Source organism: Ceratotherium simum, chromosome 2 (genome assembly GCF_057802395.1).
Source record: "Ceratotherium simum simum isolate JZ-2026a chromosome 2, ASM5780239v1, whole genome shotgun sequence".
Taxonomy (NCBI): domain Eukaryota; kingdom Metazoa; phylum Chordata; class Mammalia; order Perissodactyla; family Rhinocerotidae; genus Ceratotherium; species Ceratotherium simum.
The window spans coordinates 98,227,988-98,252,576 of NC_141901.1; the positions used below are offsets into that span (position 1 = coordinate 98,227,988).

At 51.7% G+C, this 24,589-nt stretch overlaps 1 protein-coding gene across 2 annotated transcripts in view; it reads left to right on the forward strand.

Annotated features, from left to right (window-relative positions):
* The window catches only part of KANK4 (KN motif and ankyrin repeat domains 4), a 62,839-nt gene that overhangs the window by 17,253 nt on the left and 20,997 nt on the right, over positions 1–24,589 (forward strand). Inside the window, exons 2-4 of one of the 2 annotated variants that reach the window (XM_087417125.1) lie at positions 9,913–10,114; positions 15,698–15,784; positions 21,786–23,723. In XM_087417125.1, coding sequence (XP_087273251.1) covers positions 15,766–15,784; positions 21,786–23,723 — 1,957 coding nt within the window. In that variant the 5' untranslated portion in view covers positions 9,913–10,114; positions 15,698–15,765. The remainder of the gene's footprint in view (positions 1–9,912; positions 10,115–15,697; positions 15,785–21,785; positions 23,724–24,589) is intronic. The other variant, XM_004431433.3, reaches the window with a different exon arrangement.

Sequence of the window (24,589 nt, forward strand, 5' to 3'; positions counted from 1 at the left end):
CCCCCTCCTGCCCTTGGGCCTGACACCCCTCTCCGCTCAGCATTCCTGCCTCGAGGCCCATCCTGCCCCATGCACCTGGTCCTGCACTGACCCCTCACAGCCTCGTGCTTCAGCCCACCACCCTTCTCTCACCTCCACCGCCCTTCCCTCACCTCGGGCCTTGCGGACGGGTGTGGACAGAGCAGGCCTCCGTCTGGGCGTTGGACGCTTGGCAGGAAGATCCGAATGCAGCCCTCGCTCTGCCTGTCGCTGTCCTTGTGACATGGCCCGAGTTACTGAGGCTCTGTAATCTTCGGAACAGGACAGATCATACCTGACCTCGCACACAGAGCCACCGGAGGAGGGTGACAGCGGGTGCCTCAGGCACAGTAAATAATAACAATGAGCGGTTATTGAGCGCTTACTAGGTTCATCCTTCCCTCAGAAACAACAGCCACCACAGCTTCTGCTGGAGTGTTTTCGACAGGCCGAGTGGGTGTTAATCACAGGCCTGTCACATCTGAACAGCCTGATACGGTGCACAGAGGCCCTTTCGCAGCTGAGGAAACCAGCTCAGAGAGGTGGAGTGACGTGGCCAAGGTCACACGGCTTGCAAGCACTGCAGCTAGGAATCGTGCCGGGGTCTGCCGCACCCTCCCGTCCCTCCCCACCCAGACACACACCCACCCCGAGCCTGGCTCCTGGGTGCTGGGACCAACAGCAGCACCTCCTGAGAGCTTGTTGGAAACGCGGATCCTCAGGCCCCACCCACACCGACCGAATCAGCATCTGCGCTTTAACGAGACTTCGCGACATGTACACGCACGGTACAGCTGGAGGAGCACTGAGCCACAGTTGACAAAATGCTTCTAAAGTAGGTCAGGGCAGGACTTCTTAAACTGTCGTGTGCAAAGAGATCACCTGGCGGGCCTCTTCAAACCCGGGTTCTGCCCCAGGGATGCTGAGTTTGCGTCCACGCTACCCCACTCGTGTCTGTTGCTTTCACTCCTGGGTCCCTCCCAGTGTACAGCCCTGTGGGTGGGATCCAGGCAAACTCCTGGCTCAAGGTTTGGCCCCTGGTTGCTCGTGGTTTATGTCCGCCAGAGGCCTCGGGGAAAGCTGGGCTGGACCCGGGTCCTCCGCTGAGTCATCGCAGCAGCCTGCCTCTGCTTTTGGGGAAACTGCCCCATGGCAGGGAGGGACATCTCTCTGCGAGTTACACGAGGCGGGAGCCTGGACCCTGCACCAGCCCCGCCCCCGCCCTGGTGAACAACAGACAAAGGAAATTAATTTGTAACCTAAAACCCGTGTATCAGGCCTGAAAATACATCTTTCTGCTGGAAATTTTGACTGCTAGATCTGCAAAGAGCATTTTCTCTAAAATTGATATCTGTGTAACTTGCTGCTGTTATCTGGTTAAATAGTAATTAAACACCTCAAGACTCCTTGGAACTTTCAAAGATTACTTGAAAAGTAATTGTGTTGTATTGATTAAGTGATTTTTAAGTCATTTAGAAAGTCACTGCAGTTCTTAGTCTGTTCCTTTGCAAATAAATGTATCGTATTTATAGACCTATTGCATGGCCCCAAAATGTTGTTTGTTCTTAATAATCATCTGATATTTAAAGAGTGTGGCTGGTGATGGAGGAATTAATGTTGGACTCGTTCGTTTGGAAAACCTTCTGTCTGGTTCCTTCTCTCTTCAGACTCCACTGGCCACTCCTTTCACAGGTGGCTACAAAACCAGAACCTGGAAGCCGGCGAACGCCGTGTTAGGGGCTTGGTCTCTGCACTCAGTCACTCCTCAAGTTGAATTCCAGCCCTGCCACTGACATGCTTTGTGCCTGGAGCCTGTCATCTGTGAAAAGGATATAACAGCACCTACCCAGTACAGTCACTGTGAAGTTCAGTAGGTTTTCATTTGTACAGTACCAGACGGTGTCTGGCTAATAATAACTATCATTGTAATAACAACATAACTATTTATTATTAGTATTATGCCTCAGTTTTCTAATCTGTAAAACAGGTGTGACGGGGAATAGAACTGTTAACATGTGAGTAGCTGCAACTTCTCTGTCTGTGGAGCCTCCAAGTAACTCCCTTCTGAGGAGATTTCTGGCATCGTTTGCTTGGCTGTTCCCCCTTGTTGTTAAGCAGATTGGGGTCACGCAGTGATGAGAAAGCGCTGGACACATGGAGCCAGTACTGGGATTCCCGGTGATGAGGGTTGAGAGACTGGCCGAGGATGGGGGGGCAGCTGCCCGAGGTGCAGGGGTGACAAGTGAAGAGCTGGGCGGCAGAGTGGGCGTGCGAATTGGGACAGAGCGCCCTGCCTCTGGGGCAGTGGCTTTGCTGGGAACAGATTCTGAGAGGAGCAGAGATAGGAGAGAAAAATGTGACGACTTCGCCTTGTGCTAACAGTGCTCCCCCCCTCGGTGTTTTCTCTAGAGACTGCAGGAAGGTTTGGATGGCCTCCAATCCCTTTTTTCCTACTTAACTGCTGTTTCTCTGAACACAGCACCGAGCTGAGGCTGGGCCAGGAGGCGGCCTTCCTGCCTCGTTGACAGGGGAGCTGTGACGTAGTGCCTGGGGCTGAGCGGGGACGGGTAGGGGACCCTGTACAGAGAAAGTGCCTGGTTGACGTGTGCGCAGTTCTCCACTCTCTCACCACAGTAACACCATTGGTCCACGGTTAAACTGGGGACACCAGCCACAAGGCTTGTTTTCAAAGAAGCCATCAATTCGGTGTCCTCCAATACTGCCCTGCAGACCAGTGCCACCAGCATGAGGTTTATAAAGGAAAGCACTGGACCGGGAGTCTAGACAGCCCTCTGTGTGGGATGGGCAAGTCGTTGAGCCTCAGTTTCCCCATTAATAGGTGAAGGTGGTAATGTCCAGGTCAGTTGTATGTTTCTCTGCTCCCAGCAGTAGATAACCGGCAGGGCCCCCCGCTGGTGCCCTCAAGGATACCCAGATGCATGAGAGAGACCTGGACTTGAAGAGCCCCATGATCCGGCTGGAAGGAAAGATGTGAGCATCTTTATTCTCTTCATCAGTTACCTAAGGAAGCTGCCCATGCTGTGCTCTGTATGCCGACCGTCTGTGACACCGCGAGCTGCTGTGGGGATACAAACAGGGATGTGAACCTCAGCAGCACCGCTTCTTAGTGACTTGACTCACGTTAAAACCAAACCCGAACCAGAACAAGGGCGACCTTCCTCTGTATTGCCAGGTGGTGCACTGTGGCGCACCCTGGCTCCTTCAAGGGAAAGTGCAGTGGATAGAAGTTTCTGGAGCCCTTCTTCCCTCACTGCATCTCTCTGTTCATCCCCCGTGCGTCCTGCTGGGGCTGAGCGCTCGTCATCCCTGTTTGACCCACATCGCTGTGCCCGCTCCTTTTTTTTTTTTTTTGTGTGAGGAAGATCAGCCCTGAGCTAACATCCATGCTAATCCTCCTCTTTTTGCTGAGGAAGACCGGCTCTGAGCTAACATCTATTGCCAATCCTCCTCTTTTTTTTCCCCCAAAGCCCCAGTAGATAGTTGTACGTCATAGTTGCACATCCTTCTAGTTGCTGTATGTGGGATGTGGCCTCAGCATGGCCGGAGAAGCGGTGCGTCGGTGCGCGCCCGGGATCCAAACCCGGGCCGCCAGTAGCGGAGTGCGCGCACTTAACCGTTAAGCCTTGGGGCGGCCCTGCCCCCTCCTTTCTGACTGTGCTGGCTAGAGGGCCAGGCGGGGCTCTGTGAGATAATAATAAAAGCCTTCCAACTTGCCTGAAAAATCTGGAAACATCATGGCTCCACCCAGGTGTCTGGAGATTACTTGTCAGGCTCAGTTTGCTTTCACTGACTTTCCTGGATGTGCAGGCTGTGCCAAGAAAAATCTTCCTCCCAACCCAGGAGGCAGATGCCACGGCCCACGCCAGCCCTGCAGCGTCTGCGCCTGCAGCCGTGCTCCCGAGCCAGGCTGACGCCTGTGAAGGCTTCACTGGATTCACCAGGCTCAGTGATGCCGGGAGTGGGGGCTGCCCAAGAGGGGGCTGCGGGGGCGCCCCACTGTGGAGGGTGTGTCTGCGCCTGTCATCGAGGTCCTTTCACTGAAATGACCCAGGAAGCACGGGAGGCTGATTCCTCGGTTTATTCCAAGCTGTGGTTCCCAAGGCCTTTTGACCATGGCCCAGTTCAACCAAGACGCAGAAGACCTTGTAGCCCACTGAGCCCATTGACTCCCACTTTCCAGTGGGGAAGAATTTGGAAATAACACAGGATGAAAGGGGAAGAGAAAAATAATCAAAATGGTCACGCAGCAAATGCTCAGGACAAATCAACAGAAACTCCGAAAAGTAGTTCTACCAGTAATGTAAATTAACAGAATCGAGGTAATTAAACGCCAAGCCAACGCTGATGCTGCATTGTAGCGGTCAAGGGACTTCGCTGCAAATGCCAGAGCCGGTTAATTCTAGCAGGCCTACGTACGAATTCATTAATGGAGGTCAGGTCACTCCACCACCCAGCCCAGGGTCACTTGCCTGCAGCTGACCTTTTCCAGGGCACTTTCTTCTGGTTGGAGGTCTGGCCTGGGTCCCTCTGCCTGCTGAGTGTGGTCCCATGGCTGAGTCCCAGCTATGAAGGAGGCTGGCACTGCAAATTCTGCCTTCAACCCTGGGGAGGCGGGACTCCTAAGGAAGGAAATAACCCAAGCTTAGGAACGGTGTGCACGAGGTGCCCGGGAGCGCAGAAAAGCAGGACAGGTGTCTTCTGCACTAGTAACAGGCACCCTTCCTGAGAATTGCAGAACTCCAGCTCTTGGCCTGTGTGCACGCACAGGAGTTTATCGGTGTTGTTTAGTGAGGGGTGGTGGTCACACTTCTCTGTAGAACAGAAAATTAAAGTTCTCAGTAAACTCTTGTAATGAACTAATTTTTGTTTATGAGTGCCAAGGTTTATTAACTCTCAGTAACTCACTTATATTCCTAGTTCCTTCTAAGAATGAAATCTCATGTATGGGTTTTTTTGGGGGGGGTGATGAAAATGTTCTAAAATTAGGGCCGGCCCTGTGGCTTAGTGGTTAAGTGTTCTCACTCTGCTGCTGGCGGCCCGGGGTTCCCATCCCAGGCGCACACGGACGCACAGCTTCTCCGGCCATGCTGAGGCCGCGTCCCACATACAGCAAGTAGAAGGGTGTGCAACTTTGACATACAACGATCTACTGGGGCTTTGGGGAAAAAGAAAGGAGGAGGATTGGCAATAGATGTTAGCTCAGAGCCGGTCTTCCTCAGCAAAAAGAGGAGGATTAGCATGGATGTTAGCTCAGGGCTGATATTCCTCACAAAAAAAAAAAAAAAGAAAAGAAAGAAAATATTCTAAAATTAGATTGTAGTCTTTTCAACAAATGGTGCTGGGAAAACTGAATGTTCATATACAAAAGAATGAAGCTGGACCTTTATCTTAAACAATATACAAAAATGACCTCAAAATGGATCAAAGTCCTAAACTTAAGAGCTAAAACTATAAAATTCTTAGAAGAAAACATTAAGAAAAGTCTTCCTGACATTGAATTTGGCAGTGATTTCATGGATATGATACCAAAGCACAGGCAACAAGAGAAAATATAGATATATTGTAATTCGTCAAAATTAATAACCTTTGTGCATCAAAGGACATTGTCATTAAAGCAAAAAGGCAGCCTACAGAATGAGAGAAAATACGTGCAAGTCACATATCTGTAAGGGGTTAATATCCAGAATATATAAAGAGCTCTTACAACTCAACAACAGCAAAAACAACCCAATTCAAAAGTGGGCAAAGGACTCGAATAGACATTTCTCCAAAAAAGATATATAGATGGCCAGTACGCACATGAAAAGGTGTTCAACAATCATTAGTCATTAGGGAAATGCAAATCAGAACCACAATGAAATAACGCTTCACACCTACTACACTTACTAGGATGGCTATAATAATTTTTTTTAAATGGAGGAAAACAAATGTTGGTCAAGATTTGGAGAATTTGGAACGCTCGTGCTTCGCTGGTAGGAATGTAAAATGGTGCAGCTTCTTTGGAAAACAGTTTGGTGTTTCCTCAAAAAGTTAACCATAGAATTACCATATGACCCAGCAATTTCACTCCTAAGTATGATCCAAAATAAATGAAAGTAGGGACTCAAACAGATATTTGTGCACCGATGTTCGTAGCAGCATTGTTCACAAGAGCCGACACAGATGGAAGCAAGCCGAGTATTAGTTGCTAGATGAATGGATGAGCAATGTGCTACATACAGATAATGGAATATTATTCAACTATAGAAAGAAATGAAATTTTGTTATCTGCTACAATTTGGATGGACCTTAAAAACGTGCTAAGTGAAATAAGCCAGACAGAATGACAAATACTGTATGATTCCACTTATATGAGGTGCCTAGAGCAGGCAAATTCACAGAAAGTAGAATAGAGGTGACCAGGGCTGGGGGCAGAGGGAGAGGGGAGTTATTGTTTAATGGGTACAGAGTTTGTGTTGGAGATGATTAAAGAGTTTGGGGATAGGTAGTGGTGATGGTTACACAATACTGTATGTATATTTCATGCCACCGAATCTACACTTATAAATGATTAAAATGGTAAGTTTTATGTATATTTTATCACAATTTAAAAAATTAGCAATGTTTGCACAACTCTGATACTACAACTAGCGAATTGTGCAATTCATATGGGTAAATTGTATGGTATGTAGATTGCATCTAAAAAAAGCTGTTAAAAAATATATCCTTTCCAGCTCTGGACAGTCTCTATGATCCATCTGTTCATCCATTTATTTATTCCCTTGATTCAACACATTTTTGTTGGGTTCCCACCACGCCAACTGTCAGGAGTAGGGAGGTAAATAACAGTCATGATCCCTGCCCTTTTCTTACTTAAAAACTGTGGATTTAAAAGGTAATCGTAGCTAACATTCAGTGAGTGTTATTACACACCAGGCATTGGCACAAGCGCTTTACACACTTATCTCAGGCAGCCCTCACAGCTGTGCACTGAGCTGGGCTCTTCTTGAATCAGGAAGTTTGCTCAAGGTCACACAGCCAGGATTTGACCTGTCTGCCTTACCTCAAAGCTGTGCTCTTAACCATTCATCAGCATGTGTGGCAGCTGGGTTTCAGCCACCTGGACTGAGGGACGTCCCAGGACACCTGTGCTGAGGCCCTCCTGCGGCTGGGTGATCTGGTAGCGTTGAAGGGAGAGGTAAACCTGAGGTGGACTGGCCTCTACGAGGGAGTGGGTTTGGCAAATAAGGCCTAAGTCAGTGGAATCTGCAGAGCCATTTACAGTAATCGTTATAAAGCAGGTATCGCTATATTTTAAATTGGTTATGTGATATAATTTTAAATATAAAATTGAATTTACATTATTGTAACTAATATAGTTATTATTTATTGAACACAGACTACATGTCAGTCTCTGTTCTAAGTGGTTGACATGTATTATCATCTTATTTAATCCTCCTGACAGATCCACAGTGTGTAGAGGGTACTACTATTCCTATTTTACAAGTGAGGCAGCAGAGGCACAGAGGTTGAGTGATCTGTCCAAGGTCACACAGACAGTGGGCAGCAGAGCTGGGATTCCAGCTATAGCTTCTTGACTTGGAGCCCAGACTCTTAACCACCATTAGAACTTGCTCTGCAATTATGTTAAAATATGCAAAATAGGTGGACATGAAACTAGTTGTACTGAGGTGGTAGGATTATGGTGATTTCCAACCTTTTTCCCAAAATAATTTATTTTTTATCTTCCAAGAAGACATTGTAACGGTGATGGTTTTTTACAACAAGAAAAGAAGTCACGTGTCACTGTGACCTTCTTCCTCTTCTTACTTCACTGTTTTATTTTGCTGTGTTGACCGCATGGGCCATGAACCTGAGACGCCCATCATGTCTCGGACGTGCAGCTCCCCTGTGGGCTGCGGCTGCCCCAGCTCCGCTGGAATCTTCTGGGGAGGGTGTGTCCCCTTCTCACCACACTCTGATCGACACAGGCTCTTTCTTTAAAATTTTTTTTTCTGACTTGTAAGCGAGTCTGTGTGTACCATGGTTAGAGCAGCGTGGTAACTGGATTTGAATTTTGGTGCTGATCGTCTCCTCCTGGGCAGCCGCTCTGAGCCTCAGCTTTGTCCTCGGGTGATGGAGACAGCAATACTATTTCAGAGGGTTGTGGAGGGCGTTAGACTGGATGGTGTTTGGAATGGACCCAGAGTGCCTGGCACGTGTAGAATAGAGACAGACTGTGGCGTTCCTGTGTTTACCCAGCATCTGAGTATTGATTCACGCGGTTGAACGTTTCATGTATTAACTGTTGGTTTTTCTTCTTTTCTGAATTGCCTGCTCACGCCCCCTCCTCATTTGTCTACCAGCATCTTGACCTTACAGTGTGTTCAAGTGGAGGACCAGGTGCTTTCTGGAAGGTCTGAATGGAGGGAGGGAGGAGGGGTGCAGGTCTTCTCCCGGTGGCCCTGACGCCGTCTCTTTCTCCAAGGAGCACTTTTCACGGGTTTGTGCAGCCGCCTCTCTGCCTGCAGTTGGCCTCATTTCCTCTCTGAGAACGCTCTCCGCTGTGAGGGGCCAGTCTGTGGAAGCGCTGATTCCCCTGACTGCTCCACCTCAGGTCTCACACGCGTGATTTCTCTCCGTCCGTCTGAGTCACGCTTGGTCAGAACAGCGTGGCTGCCCCGGGCTGCTCCTCAAGGCCCTGTTCCAGCAGTGCGGGGCCCTAACCAGCGCCTCTCTTCAGCCCTGCCTCATCATCATCGCACAGACCGCCCAAGGGCTGACCTTCCTGAGCAGAGTGCAAAAGCCTAAGGGACCTAGGATAAAAGGCACATTCGTAGATAGTTCCATCTCGTTTTCCCGCTTGCCTAGTGCCCATCTTGCCTGGCTTGGACAGTCCACCTTTTCCCATCCTGCGGCGGAAGGGACCTGAGCCATAGAAGTCAAAGGTTTCTAAATTGCAACAGGAGGCAGAGTGCTCCTCAGCTAAGTGATTCCTGCCAGAAAAGCTCCCGTGGATAAACTCGTGTGGTGCAGGGGCTTCTCTGGGGGGCTTGGTGGTCACATGAAGTTGGGCTCTTGTCCCTGAGCTTCCTGTGAGAAGTCACCTGCCTCTAACCTTCTCCAGCCAGTTGGGAGGGATGGCCAATGACTATTTTAAATCTATCAGGGAGGCAGTTTGCTCCTCAGTGTATTTTTTCATAGAACCTCAGAATTCAAGGTATATTTCTGATTTTTTAAAAAATCTTGATGGTCTGGTCTGTGTACTTAGTTAACACAGAAAAGTACTTTCAGCAGTTGAGAAAGTGAGTGTGGGTGGTCCATAGTCTTGTCCGTCACTCATCCCGTGCCCTTTGGTAAGTTTCTTAACCTCCTTCTTCAACAAGATGCTCTAGAATCTTCCAAGGAAAATACGGAATGTGATCCAGTGTAGTGGGAAGAACACAGAATTCTATCCCAGGAATCTTCATTTTAATCCAGACACACTCCTGGGTGAGCCAGGGGAAGTCCCTTCTGTCTGTCTCTCTTCACCTGTACCGTGGGGATGCTCACCCCATCTGGCGGCCCCAGGCTGGCGTGCGGATAAATGGACTGGGGATGTGAGTGCTTTCCAGGTGCACTGGGCTGGGTGCAGGCAGCCTTTCAGGGTGACTCTTGGCTCTGGCATCGATCTCAGTGTGGAATCTGCCCTAGCCTTTGAAAGCACATCTCTTTGACAGGCAGTGTCTGAAGGTCAGAGCTGCTTCGACACATCTTACTGACGGGGCTTCTTTTCCCCAGACAGCCTCGTTTGACTAGAGCCTGGCCCTGTAATCCTCTTGCCGAGCCTGCCCGCAGGAGCCCAGCGCTCTCCTGGCCCCTTTCTGACCGCCCCCACCCCCGTGTCTCCCTCAGGTCGGGCAGTGGTGCTGGCTTGGAGAGCCTGGAGCTGTGCCAGCCCTCACACCTGCCTCTGCTCCCGAGAGCCGCGGCCGCAGTGGGGCGGCCGGATCCCCAGACCTTCCTCGAACAGCTGCCGTCTCCCTGCTCCTGCACTGCCCCTCCCAAGTCACCGCTCTGCACTGCAGCTGGAAGCCCTGCCGGGTCCTTCCAGGAGGTACTCCTCGCTTTTCTCTTTCTGCCAGAATTGGGTGCGTTTCGGTGCTCGGGGCATCAGATGGGCAGAGTGGCAGGGGGCAGGAGCGGCCAGTCTGGCCGGGACTCACTGGTCACTCTTTCTTCCTGCTCCGCCAACAGACTTCAGTCACTGAGTGATCAGGGCAGCCAGCGGTCTGGGCTTGTTCACAGAAGCTTCGCAGGTTGCAGGACCACAGGAGGCAGGGCGGGGGGTGGGGGTTCTAAAGCAGAGCCTGGAAGAACGAGAGGCACCACTGGAGGGTTTCAACTCCTAAGGAAGCTGCATCCTCGTTAGGAACAATTTTGTTAATGAGCCTCATCAGCTGCAGGAAGGCAGGAGGAAAAACCTAATGAATTGTGGCCCCCAGGTGAGCGCCTGGATGTGGGGGAGGCGGGGGTGTGCTGTTTCGTGTCTTTAGATGTGTCCCTCCCCAGTGGTAGAGCTCTGGGAACTAACTTTCTAGTGGAAGAATTTGCACTTTCTTCCTCTTTCTGCAAGATCCGGTATCAGCTTATCGAGCATTGAAGTCCTTCCTGACCCCACACCCCTCTTCCCGGGAGCAGAAAGGAAGTCAGGATTTGCTTTTCCAGCAAGGTCACAGATCAGCTGACCAAATCCTTTAACAGCTGGGAAGCCGATGCTGCTGGCTGACCTCAGGAGCAGTCACTCCGGTTGGTCCAGCAGCCGCTGCTTTCTGGGAGGGGCTGGCGCTCCTGCTCCAGCTGTGGCAGGGGCAGGATGCCGAGGGAGGGTACTGTGGTCCAGCGTTCCTCCCGACAGTTTTCTCCTCTTCCTGAAGCTCCGGGTTCAGCTGCTGCAATGCAGGCAAAAATGACGGGCACTTGCAGAAAAATGTGGGAGCAGAGTTAATGAGCTTGTGTTAGTGTGTCATTTATGGAGCATGAGTTATCTCTTTGTCTCCGGGGTCGCGGGAAGTGAGCCGGCTGGAGAACTCGTCTCGCAGAATCTTTCTCAGGCGTGCATCTCGCCCCGGTGTCTGGGCTTCAGCCCTCTTGTGTGAGGCGGTGCTGTCAGGCGCCTTCTGCTTCTTAGCACGGGGACGTTTGCACTCCGGGGTTTGGGGCCCTGGAGTGGGAAACAGGAGCCTCTCATCATTTTGGCAGGATCGTACGAGGTAGGGTAATTTTTTTTCTCTTTCGGAAAGAGCGCTTTGTCTTTGCAAGAGACCATGTGGGGGTTGACAGGAGGGCTGTTTGGTGCGCTACCTTGCTAAATATTTGACTTTGTAAGGTTGAATTCTCCAAGAATTCTCATGGCAATAAGGCTGTGCTTTGAGCCAAGCTTTCTTTTCAAGGAAATCCAAGGTGCCGTTTATTTTGGCATGCAGCCTGTTCTGGGATGAAATACGGCATTTTTATTATTGCAGAATAAAGAGAGATTTGAAGAGAACAAAAGTACAGAACTAGGTTTCGGTTTCAGGACTAGGTAAAGGAAGGTTTCTTTGCATTTGGCTTTGTGGTTAGAAATGAGATAGAAAATGGCATTATGAGAGGAATAAGTGGGGAGAGGGGGTGGGTGAGGGCATATACTACCGAGCTGGGCAGACCCGGGGAGTCCACGCTGCTGGGTGTGGACCCTGCTGGCCTGGTAGTTACACATGGCCCCGCTCTGGCTGCCAGTGCCTCCTCTTCGGTGGAGTTTGAACGGGCAGCCTCCGTCCCACCTCTTCGCTGCCCGTTGGCTTTGAGTGGCTGTGTGGGGTGATGGAGTCCCACACACAGTCCTGCCCCTAGTTAACTGGATAACTCCGCATTCGCCACATAGCCTCCTTGTGGCCTCCTTTCCTCATTTGTAACTTGGAGATGGCCCCGTGGACTGAGTGACTGCCACATGTTAAGGTACAGGGGGTGTGGAGGCAGGGGGGGACTGAAATAGTCCTGCAGGAATTCTGACCTTCACAAGCTTACAGATCCGTGGGGAAAAGGGCTAGAGAAAGAGAAAGCCAGAAATCCTCAGACATCCAGGATACTATGAGCTGATGAGAGAAGATGGGACCTCATCAGACATCCTTGAGCCTGAGATGGGCCTCAAACAGATGAAAACTTCCATCACACGCCGGGTACCGCAGGCTCTGAACACGGGGGAGGCAGCTTAACAGAACAAGTAACAAATTGTTTTATGTCAGAATTTTAAAGGGGAGCTCCATCCAACAAGGCCATTTCTCCTACTCTGTTGTACTGCAGACAAAGCAGTGTGTCCATGTGGCATTTACTCTTCGCTTCCACTGACCAGAACACGTCAAACATCCACCCACGGGAAGAGAGCCCCCTTAGCCACGTTCCAAGGTGTCTGCCGTCAGACCTTGGGCCAAAGTGGAGAAGCTGGGGTGGGCGGGCTGGAAGCAGCCGGATGTGGGCCAGCAGCTCCCCTTCCCTCCTGAGTTTGGAGCCCTTGGAGCAAAAGCCTGCTGGGCCCTCCCCTCCAGAGCCGGGGTGTCAGCGCCGTCTAATTTCTGGAGCCTTGGAATGGTTAATTCCAAGTCAAGTCAAAGAGAACTGTTAGAGGTCTCTATGGTTCTTTTTAGGGAGGTTTGACCTACTGTGTGCTGCAGAGTTATTTGAGGCTCCCCGATGTGCTAGATGAAGGGCTGAGTCCTACTCTAACCATAGGCAGTGTGCGAGACCGAGCTCCCCGAGGTGGGGTGAGAGCTGGTGCATCCAGAGCTCTGTCTGCTGTGCCTAGGGGAGCCTTGCTGCTTGGAGTCCAGCTTTGGAGAGGGTCATGCCTCTGGCCAGGAGGCCCCAAGAGAGCAGTTGCCGTCTCATGCCCAGGCGGCATTTCAGGGACGCTGTGGGAGAAGACGAGGAGCATCCGTTGGGAGCATTTCCCCTCAGAGAGAGCTGGGGATCCGTCCCAGCATCCGGCTGCCTCGCAGGGTGGACAGACGTTCACAAGTGACCTCGCTCCCAGCACGGGCTTGGCGTTGGTTAGGCATGAGGGCAACTCCTCCCCAACACTTGCTTATTATGTGATTTGGGAGGCCTGTAACCCCTCTCAGCCTCAGTCTCCCTATGTGAAAAATGGGGACAATAGTGATCCTCTTGGGCTTAGGTGAGGATTGCATGAGAGAATTCCAGTATGTGAAGTGCTCTGAGCCTGCCTGTTGCTCAGTCATGTTACGGGGTGGCAGGAAGAGGGGGCAGAAGGGAGAGGAGAGGCCGTGATGCTGGAGAGACAGGCCGAGGGGCCCAGCTTAGGGTCTGTGGCCTCACACTTTCTCCCCAGGCTTCACCCTGGAGCTGCCGAGCCTCTCTGCCCGCTGGCATCTGGGGGCTCCACCGCCTCCTGCAGACCGCGGACCGCGGCACCCAGACCCGAAGCAGTGTCCTCGGCCTGGGAACCTTCCCTTTCTTTTCTTTTTGTTTTTTTTCATTGTATATATTTTTTAAATTGAGATATAATTGACATATAACACTGTATTAGTTTTAGGTATACGACGTAATGATTTGATATAGGTCTGTGTTATGAAATGACCACCCACAATAAGTCTAGTTGAGATCCAACACCAACATAGTTATGCATTTTTTTTCTTCTGATGAGAACTTTTAAGATCTACTCTCTTAGCAACTTTCAAATGTGCAGTACAGTGTAATTAACTGTAGTTGCCGTGCCACGCATACAACCCCAGGACTTATAACTAGAAGTTTGTGCCTTTTGACTCCTTCACCCACTTCCTCTATTCCCCCACTCCCCGCCCCCCGCAATCACCAATCTGTGAGCTCGTGTGTTTTTGTTTTTTAGATTCCACATATAAGTGAGATCATGCAGTATTTGTCTTCCTCTGTCGACTTATTTCCTTTAGCATAATGCCCTCAGGTCCATCCATGTTGTCTCAGATGGCAGGGCTTCCTTCTTTTGTATGGCTAAATAATATTCCGTTATATATATATATATATATATATATATATATATACACACACCACATTTTCTTTATCCATATCAAACTTAGGCAGTTTCAGAACCTTCCCTTTCTAACAAGGATGACCTCCCTCGCCCCAGGTTAGAACCTTCCAGGCCTCTCCACTGTCTGCCCCCGTAGTGGCCACACTCAGCCTCCAGGACCACCACCCTCCTTATCCCTACTCCTGCTCCTCCTCTACTCCAGCTCTGTGCCACTCCAAACTCCAGTACTAGTTGCCTCAAAGGTGAGCGAGGGACTTAGTGTGGGCATCCCCTCTGCAGGGAGTGTCTCTGCCTGCCCTTCGGCCGTCGCACCTGCACAGGGAAAGGCCCCTCTCAGCTGCGTGCCCGTGGTTGGAGGAGCCAGAGCGAGAGCCGGGCAAGCAGAGAGAGGGACACGTACTCCCTGTGGGGCAGACCTGGGACTTCCTCTTCTTTGACAGGCCTGCTTTTCCCCGCCCTCTTCTCAGTTTACTTGTTTGTTCCCCTCTTGTGCATCCTGCGTTGCTGGGGGCCGCCCCTCACCCTTCTCTCACTCCCAGTCCCCCCCCAACCCTGGAGTTGTTGTCAAGCATGTAGGAATTCCTAAAACAACCCCACGCCCACCGCTGAGGTGTCACAGATAACTCATTATCCTGATGTGTGTGGAGGTGCAACCATAAAAGGCCAATTTCCTGGGTGATTTGTTGTAATGGGGGCTGGAGCCAGGTTGTTTACCATTCTAAGAAAGAGTCCTAGGAATGGATTAAAAGTTTGGGGGAAATTTATGATCGAACCTCAAGGTGCCCAAGTTCAGAGCCAGGACAGTATTCCGCTTGATTGTTACCTTCGTCCTCTGGCTACCCAGGTAGCATGATCAGAAATCACCTCTGGGGGCCGGCCTGGTGGCGCCAACGGTTAAGTGCGCGTGCTCCAATGCGGCGGCCTGGGGTTCGCTGGTTTGGATCCCGGGTGCGCACCGATGCATCGCTTGGCAAGCCATGCTGTGGTGGCGTCCCATATAAAATGGAGGAAGATGGGCATGGATGTTAGCCCAGGGCCAGTGTTCCTCAGCAAAAAGAGGAGGATTGGCAGATGTTAGCACAGGGCTGATCTTCCTCACACAAAAAAAAAAAAAAGAAAAAGAAAGAAATCACCTCTGGGTGTCAGCTCCGGGTCAGCACTTGGAATTCTCTCACCTCTGTCTTGAAGCTGATCGGGGTGTCAGTGGTCATTTATAGGTACCCTGATCCCAGCTTTTTCTGAAAATGGATTAAAGTTCTTTTACCATGATGGGGCGAGTTGATTTCAGCTCTTGACGTTCTGGAAACAGCACCATGCTGGTTGTCGGAGCCCTGGGTCTGGTTCCAGCTCCTTCACTAATGTGTTGAGGCCTGGCACAGAGCAATCAACTTCTGAGCCTCAGTTTCCTTGTCTGCCAAGTGAGGGGTTGACTCCTTTGGTGTCGACCATTGCTACCATTCCATGAAGACACACCCAGGATTGGACTCTAGGGGTGTGTACAGGCTTTTAATCTCCCTCCCTGGAGGCCTCTGAGCTCATGGGCACCCCTGGGAGAAAGGCAGAGATGACTGTTACTTCCTTGGGTGCTATGTTCCCTCCAGACTTATTTCAACTCTAATTAATCTTTCTTTCTTTCAGAGCTTCTGATGAATTTTACAGACTTATCAGATGAAGAGTGCTTGAGAGACTGACGGTCATCATTCCCTATGATGGAGAAGACAGAGGGTAGGGAGGCTGCTGGGTACCCCCGTCTAAAGTGGGCACATGGGTTGGAAGGGATTGTTACCATCAATCCTGGAAATAGCCTGGGGGACCCTGCAGGACACGTTCCCCATACAGTCGGTGCTGGGAGACCCAAACCATGTATTTCAGGTATGAACGAGAGAAAATGGTAAGGAATGAGAATGAAGCCTTATGTTTATATCAGACTTGTGTAATTTTCAGAGTGTTTTCGCATCTTATCCAAGCACCAGGAAGGGAGCAGGATGCTCTCACTCATTACCCTCATTTTAGAGATGAGGAACTTGAGGTCTAAGTGAGAGACACAATGTGGTGAAAGAGGCTCCCTTCATACCTGTGTGTCTCCGAGTCGTTGAACTTCTCTGAGCCTCAGTCCCCTCTTGTGTCGGTTAGCTTTGCTGTGTAACAAACCACTCAAAAGTTTATTCACTCAAAGGAAAGGTATTTATTGTTTCTCAGGAGACTCTGTGGCTTGGCTAGGCCGTTGCTCTGGTCTGTGCCGGCCTGGCTGACCTTTGCTGGGCTTGTTCGTGTGTCTCAGGTCTTCTGGGTGACTTGGCGGGATGGTTGAGAATGGCCGCCCTTGCATGTCTGGTGGTCGACTCCGTGTCTCCTGGGGCATTGGTGGTGATTCGGCCACCTGTCTCTTGCTGTCCAGCAGGCTGGTGGGGTTTGTTCACATGGTGGCAGAAGGGTCCCAAGCATGGCAAGGACAGACAAACCCCAACGTGCAAGCAGTTTTCAAGTCTCTGCATGTGTCATGTGTGCTGTGCACTGCACCCACTGGCCAGAGCATCACAAGGCCAAGCCCAGGGTCAGTGTGGGAGGGGACCACCCAAGAGTGGGGTATAGTTGTGGTTATTTTTGCAACAGTCTCCCATACCTGGTCCGTGGGCAGGTATTAATACCTACTGCACGGGGTTGGTGTTAATGCATGTAAGGTTCTTGAGTAATGAGCATCTTGCACAGCAAATGTCTCGATGAGTGTTCCCCTCTTCCCTCCGCAGGAAACTTGCCAAAGGTCGTAGACTAGACCCTGACTTCCTGACTTCTGGTGAAATGTTTTTTCCAGATCACCAAATGTCAGGAAACAGGAGAGCCGATAATCCCCCTTGAATCACCTGACCCTTCGCTGGCGCAAGACCTAGGGACCAGACAGCAGCTCCAGCCCTGCCTCGTCCTTCTTTCCAAATGCAGTCACCGTGTATTTCAAGAGTCTGTCTTTCTCCCCAGAGAGCTGTCTTGTCAGTGCATCCGTGGACGTGGTCCCACAGAACACCAGCTAATTCCCTCAGTGCCCTGGGGCCTGTCGTCACTGCCTGCCTCATTTGTCCCTGCTCAGCCTCCTACACGGCAGCTCCCACGTGATTGTTCACAACCTGCTCAGGAAAGGCACCCTCCCCGGGCACGCACGTCTCACAAAATAAAGGCAGGAGAGGGAGAAGCTTCCGTCGCTGTCTCAGCCTGTTAAAGAGGCTCATTAAGTTCCCCTTCTTTCTGGCTGTATTTTTGGCCACTGTCTCTCCAGTTTCTGCTTTTCCCATTTCCTTTAGGAACTGAATATAGGCTTTTGGACCTTTTTTCTCAGTTTAAATGCCTCTGGTTGGTTTGCTCACCTGCCTCACTTCACTCTGTCCCTCAAGATAATCACGGGGCCATCCCTCCTTCCCTGGCCCCTCCGATCCCCTTTCCCGTGTCTGTGTGCAGCTCTCAGGCTGTGACTGTGTTTGCAGGTCCTTTCAAGGGCCTAGCCATCTGCTGTGCCTCAGACCAAGACTCAGGGGGGAGGTCTAGGCAGCTCCGAGCCTCGTCTGTCTTACTTTTTCCTTCTTGCCTGACTCATTTTCCCAGTTTCTCCAGAATTATTTTCTTGGACTATCATTCCCTCTTGGGGCTGTTGTCCCAACAGAGTTGAACATTCCAAGGAGAGAGCACATCCTCAGCCAACCCTGCCCCACTGAGAACCAGCCGTCCTTGTCTTCCGCTCCCTCGTTGAGGGCCTGCGCCGTGCTCTCCGCCATCAGTGACAACACCCACAGAAACCCTGTGAATTAGGAATCATGATTGCTGAGTTACAAATGGAGAGACTGAGGCACAGGGAAATTAAATAATTTGCCCAGAATCACAGAGGGAGGAGATGACCAAGGCAGGACTCTAATCCAGCCAGGTTGGCTCTGCGTTGGGTTATCCGATCTGAAGTTCATTTTGAGCAGAGACAGTGCTCCTGATGAATTCTCACCCTGGCTTAGTGCCCAGAATTCTGAGCTCCTGCGTACCCGTCACCAGGTGGAATTAAGAGGAGCAGAGCTTACTGGGAGTGCAGGTCTCCCAGCATATCAGGTCAGGCACCCTTGTTCAAGGTCCTGCCTTCCTCTTGCACTGGGAGAAAGAGAGGGATGCAGGGTGGCGGGTGCAGGCACGCAGCATGGTGGATGTGTGTGTGTGCGCGTGTGTGTGTGTGTGCGTGTGTGTGTGCGCGCGATACCCCACAGTGCTGGCTTAGGAAAGCACGGACGAAACCTGTCATCCTGGATAGCTGCTCAGGCTCCAGACGCCTTTGGTTCCCCTCGGTCTCCCTTGTGGAAGATTTTGCCTTTGAATCTGCAGTTTCTTATTTGATGCTATTATTGTATTTGTGCTCTGGACCTGCTCCAAGAGGCCACTCGGTAAATCAGTGCATTTCTACTGAATTGAGGCAATAAGCAGATAAATAATGCAACCTCTCCTTTAGGAGAGTTCTTTGCCTTCTGGGTCATAAATCTGCTCTCTACTTAACTTTAGACAAATATCTCCTCTCTGACTTGGCCTGTCCCTGTAATCCGGGCAGCTGCAGGGTGGACCAGGAGGCCTAAGACTACAGCCAGGTTCAGCTTGCAAAACTAACAGAGAGCAAGTGCTCTCATTTACTGAAACTGCTGGGGGAAAGCAGGTTGGGAAACAATTGTGTGGGTAAATGGGACTTATTTGGAATCTTCTGGGTGCTGGAGGAGTGTTTACTCCTTATCCGTCTGGAGTCCAGGTATCTGCCACAGGACCTCTGGAACCCAAAGGGGACCATCCTGGGAATCAGCACCAGTGCCTCCTTCTGTCTCCCGTGGCGGTTCTGACATAACTGCCCACAGGCCCTGCGGCTCCCTCGGCATTGAGGCTCGTAGACTCAAGCCTTCGTGTGTCTGGCTGGCTTCGTTTAGCTCGTTGGTGATGACTGTACTTCCCTAAGCACAGAGTCCCCTGACAATCATGTGGCACCGGCCGCAGGAGAGATTAGACAGGCAAGTGGGATGAGCTCAGCCCCAGTATGTCATCACCCATAGGGGAAAAGCAGCCAAAATGTGCCCCAGGGAACACCATCGTTCCACCTTCTCTGTACCCTGCCCTTTCTCTCCATCCCTTCAGCTTCTCTCACCTGGGCCTTGTCAGCAGTCTCCCAGCTGGTCCTCTAATGCTCTGCAAGAATGCCCTGGGTGAAATCACATTTGACCAAGTCTCGCCCTTGTGTAAAGCCCTTCGATGCCCCTGTTACCTAGACAGTGAAGTGGAAGCTTGTTGGCATGCACACAAGTTGCTTCATGACCTGGCTTTGCTGGCCTGCCAATTGTATCTTTTTCTCCCCCTCTCCTTCTCCACTACACTTTCAGTTCCAGCCGTATCAACTGCGTTTACGGAACCCTGAGTTACTGTGGAATTGCACAGCTCCGTGCCTCTGCACGTTCTCTGATGTCTAACTAGAACCTGTCCTGGCTCTCTCTTGCTGCATAACAAACCACCCAAAACCTAGTGGCTTAAAACAGCCATGATTATTAACAGAGGCTCAGCTGGGTGGTTCTCACTTGGGGTCCCTCCTCTTGTTGACATCAGGTGGTGGCTGAGGCCACAGCCATCTGAAGGCTCTTCCACTCCTGCCTGCACTGGGCTGGGCTGGCCGGGCATCGCTCCACTCTCTCCACGTGACCTCTCTCTGCTACTTGGGCTTCCTCACAGCGTGGCAGTCTCAGGGAAGCCGGACTCCTCACACGGAGTCCGGCTTCCCACTGGGTGTGCCTTCTAAGAGACCCAGCTGGAACCTACAGGCTTCTTATGACCTAGCCTTGGAATTCTCTCAGCATCGTTTCCGCCATTTTTTTGGGGTCACAGCAGTCACAGGCCAGCCCAGATTCAGAGGGGTGAGGAAATAGACCACAGCTCTCAATGTGGGCTTCCCTTGCCTGTCTAGAGGGGTAGGAATTGATGGCGCCATCTTGGAGATAAACAGCTACAATGTCTTTCACCCTCTTGTTCTCCTGGAAAACTGCTATTTGTTCATTTAACGCCCAGTCAAATGTTGCTTTTGTGAAGTCATCCCTCTCCTACCGAGGCAGAATTAACCTCCAAGTCCAAGAAAGTCATTCTGGAGAAATGGGGAAAATGAGTCAGGAGTGAGGACTGCTCCTTGATGTGCCTCTGTTACTGTCCTCTCACACTGCACTTACTTGTTGGTGTTTCTCCTTCTTGACCGTACATTTTTTGAGGGCAGGGCTGTTCCTGATCCATCTCTGTGTCGTTAGGGGCCAGCTTAGCACCAACACATAGGTGCTCAAGAAATAGTGGTTGAGGTAAGTAAACTGAGTTACTGCTGTTTTGTAATTTTGCCCCCGGGCTGTTACCCTGAGAACCAAGCAGTCAGTCTGCCACACAGAGTTGGTGGAGCCCCTCCTGTTATCCAGCAAATCGGCTTCCGTTATGGGCTTCAGTTCTCCATGTTTTGGGCTTCCACAACGATAATAACTACAGTATCGAGCATGTATGGAATGTTTATCATGTGCCAGGCATTGTTCTAAGCACTTTATATGTATTAATTAATCAGTCCTCCCAATAGTCTCATCTTACCACCTGTTATTATTCCTGTCTTACAGATGAGGGGACACAGGGAGGTCACAGAGCTCAGACAAAGAGCAGGCTCGAGTCCGTATTCTTTGGCTCTGTGCTCTCCACGAACGTCCTCTCCTGAGCTCAGCATTTTCAGAGCATGTTTAGTGGAATGTCACAGCGATAATAAGGGGTGTCACGTGAGGAACATCGAAGGAGCAAACACTTTTCAACCTGAAGAGGAGGCTACTAGGATTCAGATAAGCAAAGGGCTGACTTGTCATCAGCGTCCTCTGTTGGAGGCAAGATCAGTGGGGCCTTGGCGTGATGGAGAACTTCCTCATCACTGTGTCCCCGCGAGTTTGGGCTGCCCTGAAAAGTCATGAGTCCCACGTCTCTTGGAGGATGTATGCCAATGTCCCTTTTGACATTAATTGTCCCTTTTCCCTCGCAACCTTTATTCCAGTCTGTGAAAAATATTTCTTTACTTGGCAAGAGTTTTTGAAAGTGGAATTCGTGTTTGTTAAGCACTAAGCAGTTTTCGGGTGCAAAGAGCATGGGCTGTGCATGATTCCGTGTCCCACTTCTCTCTGATCTTCATGTACCTAGAGGCTCAGGGATCTGAGGAAGCTTCAATAATGTAGAAGGCATAACTCCTTGATATCTGGCTTTAGCAAGGTTTACTAGTACCCACTTGAATAATGCAAGGTTCTTTTTGAATGTTGAGACAATTGCGTATCTCATCCTTTGAAACCTTCCATGTTCATAATTATACCCTGATTTGGCAAATTCCTTGCCACTTCAGTTCAGCAATTACCTGACTCAAACCCAGAAAAACAGCATGAGACTGTTTTGTTTTGCTGGTCTGCAGGCAGATTCCGCAGTAGTAGCTGAGATGGCACACTGCACACTGGAAACGATTCCCTCTACCTGTTTCCTGGCAGACACTGGCTAAGTATACACTGATTTAATACCATGGTCTCTCCTCATGGTCTTCTGAGCACCTCTGCATAATTTAGAGGCTGGAGTGTTTAGGAGAAGTCTCACGTGAGAGCGTTAAGTCAAAATCACAGATATTGGGCCTCACAACCTTGTAATCTTATTAACATTGTGCTTCTTTTTTACGTCTTTTTTCTCCCAGCCAAAGACCAGACCTCTCAGGGGGATGAAGAGAAAGACCCTCCCAAGAGCCACCCCTACTCCGTGGAGACCCCATATGGCTTTCACTTAGACCTGGACTTCCTCAAGTATGTGGATGACATCGAGAAGGGCCACACCATCAAAAGGATTCCCATCCACAGAAGGGCCAAGCAGGCCAAGTTTAGCACCTTGCCCCGAAACTTCAGCCTTCCCGACAGCGGGGCGCGCCCCCACACTGCTCTTACTCTTCCCCACCAGAACTGGTCCCCAGTGGTGCCGAGGAAGGGGTCGCTCGGGACAGAGGGGCGAGCCCAGTCCCTGCCGCCCGGGGGTCACCCCCGAGCTCCCGCCAGCGGGAGTGAGGTGAGCTTCCGCAGGAAGGCCCTGTTGGCCGAGACTGCCAGACAGCTGGAGCCCGCGGCTCCGGGGGAGGCTGAGCTCGCCCCCGGGAGTGGACGGCCCCAGCTTCTGAGAGCGTCCAGCATGCCAGCCACGCTGCCGCAAAACAGGGCCTCGGAGGACCCAAGCCTAAACTCAGGTGCCCCCATGCCTCCCGCACTTCCTCCGCTTCAGGGCGAGGGCAGTGTCTGTGACGGCTCCTTTGGCCCTGCAGAAGGATTTGCAGGTTTTCAGAGCTCCACCCCACGAGCAGCGGCTCAGCCCAAGGTCAGAGAGGTTAGAGACCTGGTGCCGGGGGTCCCAGAGCAGGTCCGGGAGGGGACTGAGTCTCCAGGGGGTGAAGAAGAGGCTCCAAGTCACCTCTCTCCCCCAAGTCCTCCCTTCTCATCCCAGAATGCACATTTACTTCTGGAGGATGCCGAAGACGAACACGAAGCCAGAGAAGCAGAGATGGAGGTCACCCCTGGCTCCCCAACACCAAGCCCCCCACCTCTGCCATCACCCACCCCTGAGAATGAGCTCCCCCTGGAGGAAATCGAGCTCAACATCAGCGAGATCCCCCCGCCGCCACCTGTAGAGGTGGATGTGAGGAGCGTCGGCGTCCGGGTCACAGAGGAAAGCCTGGGTCTTGCCACCCTGGACCCCGGCAGTGTCTCCGGCCTGCAGCAGCAGCTCTCGGACCTTGAGGGTGAGTTGTCTGCAAGAACTGAGGAGCTGGCCCGCGTCAGAGCTGCCCTCCAGCAGCGGGAGGAGGAGGTCAAGGCCCGGGGGCACAGGATTCAGGAGCTGGAGCACACCGTGGCTCAACTGGCAGCAAAGCTTAGCCAGGAGGACACCAAAGACACGCGGGGCCAGACTGACGCCACGGTCAACACTGACCCTCTCCACAGACTCCTGGCCAGGGAGTTGTGTGACAAGAGCATTGGGGTCAACCTTGTGGGCAGCACGGGATCCGAAGGCGGGGGGGCCAGAGGAGAGGAGAATGGCCTTCTGTGGGGACAGGACAATCACAAATGCAGGGATCTGAGCCCAGCAGGATTGGTGCCACCGCCCCAGCTGTCACTGCTGCAGGGACCCGAGATGGTCCTCAACCCCTCTTTACATAGCTGCCTCTCCACTGAGCTCCGGATTGAAGAAGCAGGCTCTGAGCAGCGGGGAGAGCCTCAGGGGGGAGCCCGGGGTCTGGGTAGGGGAGCAGGAGGCTCTTCATGGAACTGCGACAGAAAGGCGCCCCCAGCAGGGAGGGAGGAGGCAGGTTCAGAGCTCCCAGGGAGGGAGCGCCCGGGAAGACCGCCCGGCTCACCTGCAGATGCCACTCTTGGGCAATACGTGAAGAAGATCCAGGAGCTGCTGCAGGAGCAGTGGAGCTGCCTGGCGCACGGGTACCCGGAGCTGGCCAGCGCCCTCAAGCAGCCCGCCTCCAAGCTCAGCAGCATCCAGACCCAGCTCCTGAGCTCCCTGAGCCTGCTGCTGTCTGCCTGCTCCGCTCAGGCTCCAGCCCAGAAGGAGCCCCCGGCCCCCGCCGCCTCCCCACCCAGGGGTAAATACTGGTGCCCGAGACGGGGAACCGTTTCTCCTTTCCATGACGAGTCAAAGGGAAAAGGGGTTTTAATTGCATGAGTATGTTTTTAAAAAGATTTAAGCCCCTCCAGGAACCCAGTGGAATAAAGACTGATCCACGTAACAGTGGGGGCTCCATACCCTACTCTCGTCCTGGCTCTACGATGGGGACTGACTGCAGGGCCAGCACGTACAGCTGTTCACACGGCACAGGGCACAGAGATGCCAGCCAGGGAGGGTCCATGGGAGCTAAAATCCAGCCCACTCTTCACTTGCCAAGCCTGCAGCACTGCACCCACCCTGTTTCTCAGTTGCACTGCGCAAAGGCAATGTATGGGGCAAAGAATGGCCCTGGCTGTGTGTGCCCTACGCCTCGGCCCCTCCGTCATCTCCTGGGCTCTTCATTCCTCTGGTCCCCTCCTGTTCTTGCACACTAGAGGTTTTCTCCAGCTGGGGTTTGGAGGAACATGATATTGAGATCTGAAAATATTTCACTGAATATTTTCTGTGTGTGTGTGTGGGTGTGAGAGATGGAGTGATACTCACACATGGCAGTTGGCCCTGTGGCTGAGTGGCACTTCCTCTCGTAACAGAGCACACATTCTCCTCTGTGAGTAAAGTGGAACCATACTTCACTTTGCTCAGCGAGCAGCGTGTGCGTCAGCTTCCTGCCGCAGATCACAAACCGGCTGCTCCCTCATTGTTCGGTGCTGGTTCTAGTCTTGCCCCCTGTCCCTTTGAGCACAGCAGCGGAAGATGTGTGCCCTTGCTCACGTGTGTGCGTGCCTGCCCCACATCACAGGTGTCGACTGGCACATGAGCCAGGGAGGTCGGCCGAGGTGCCCG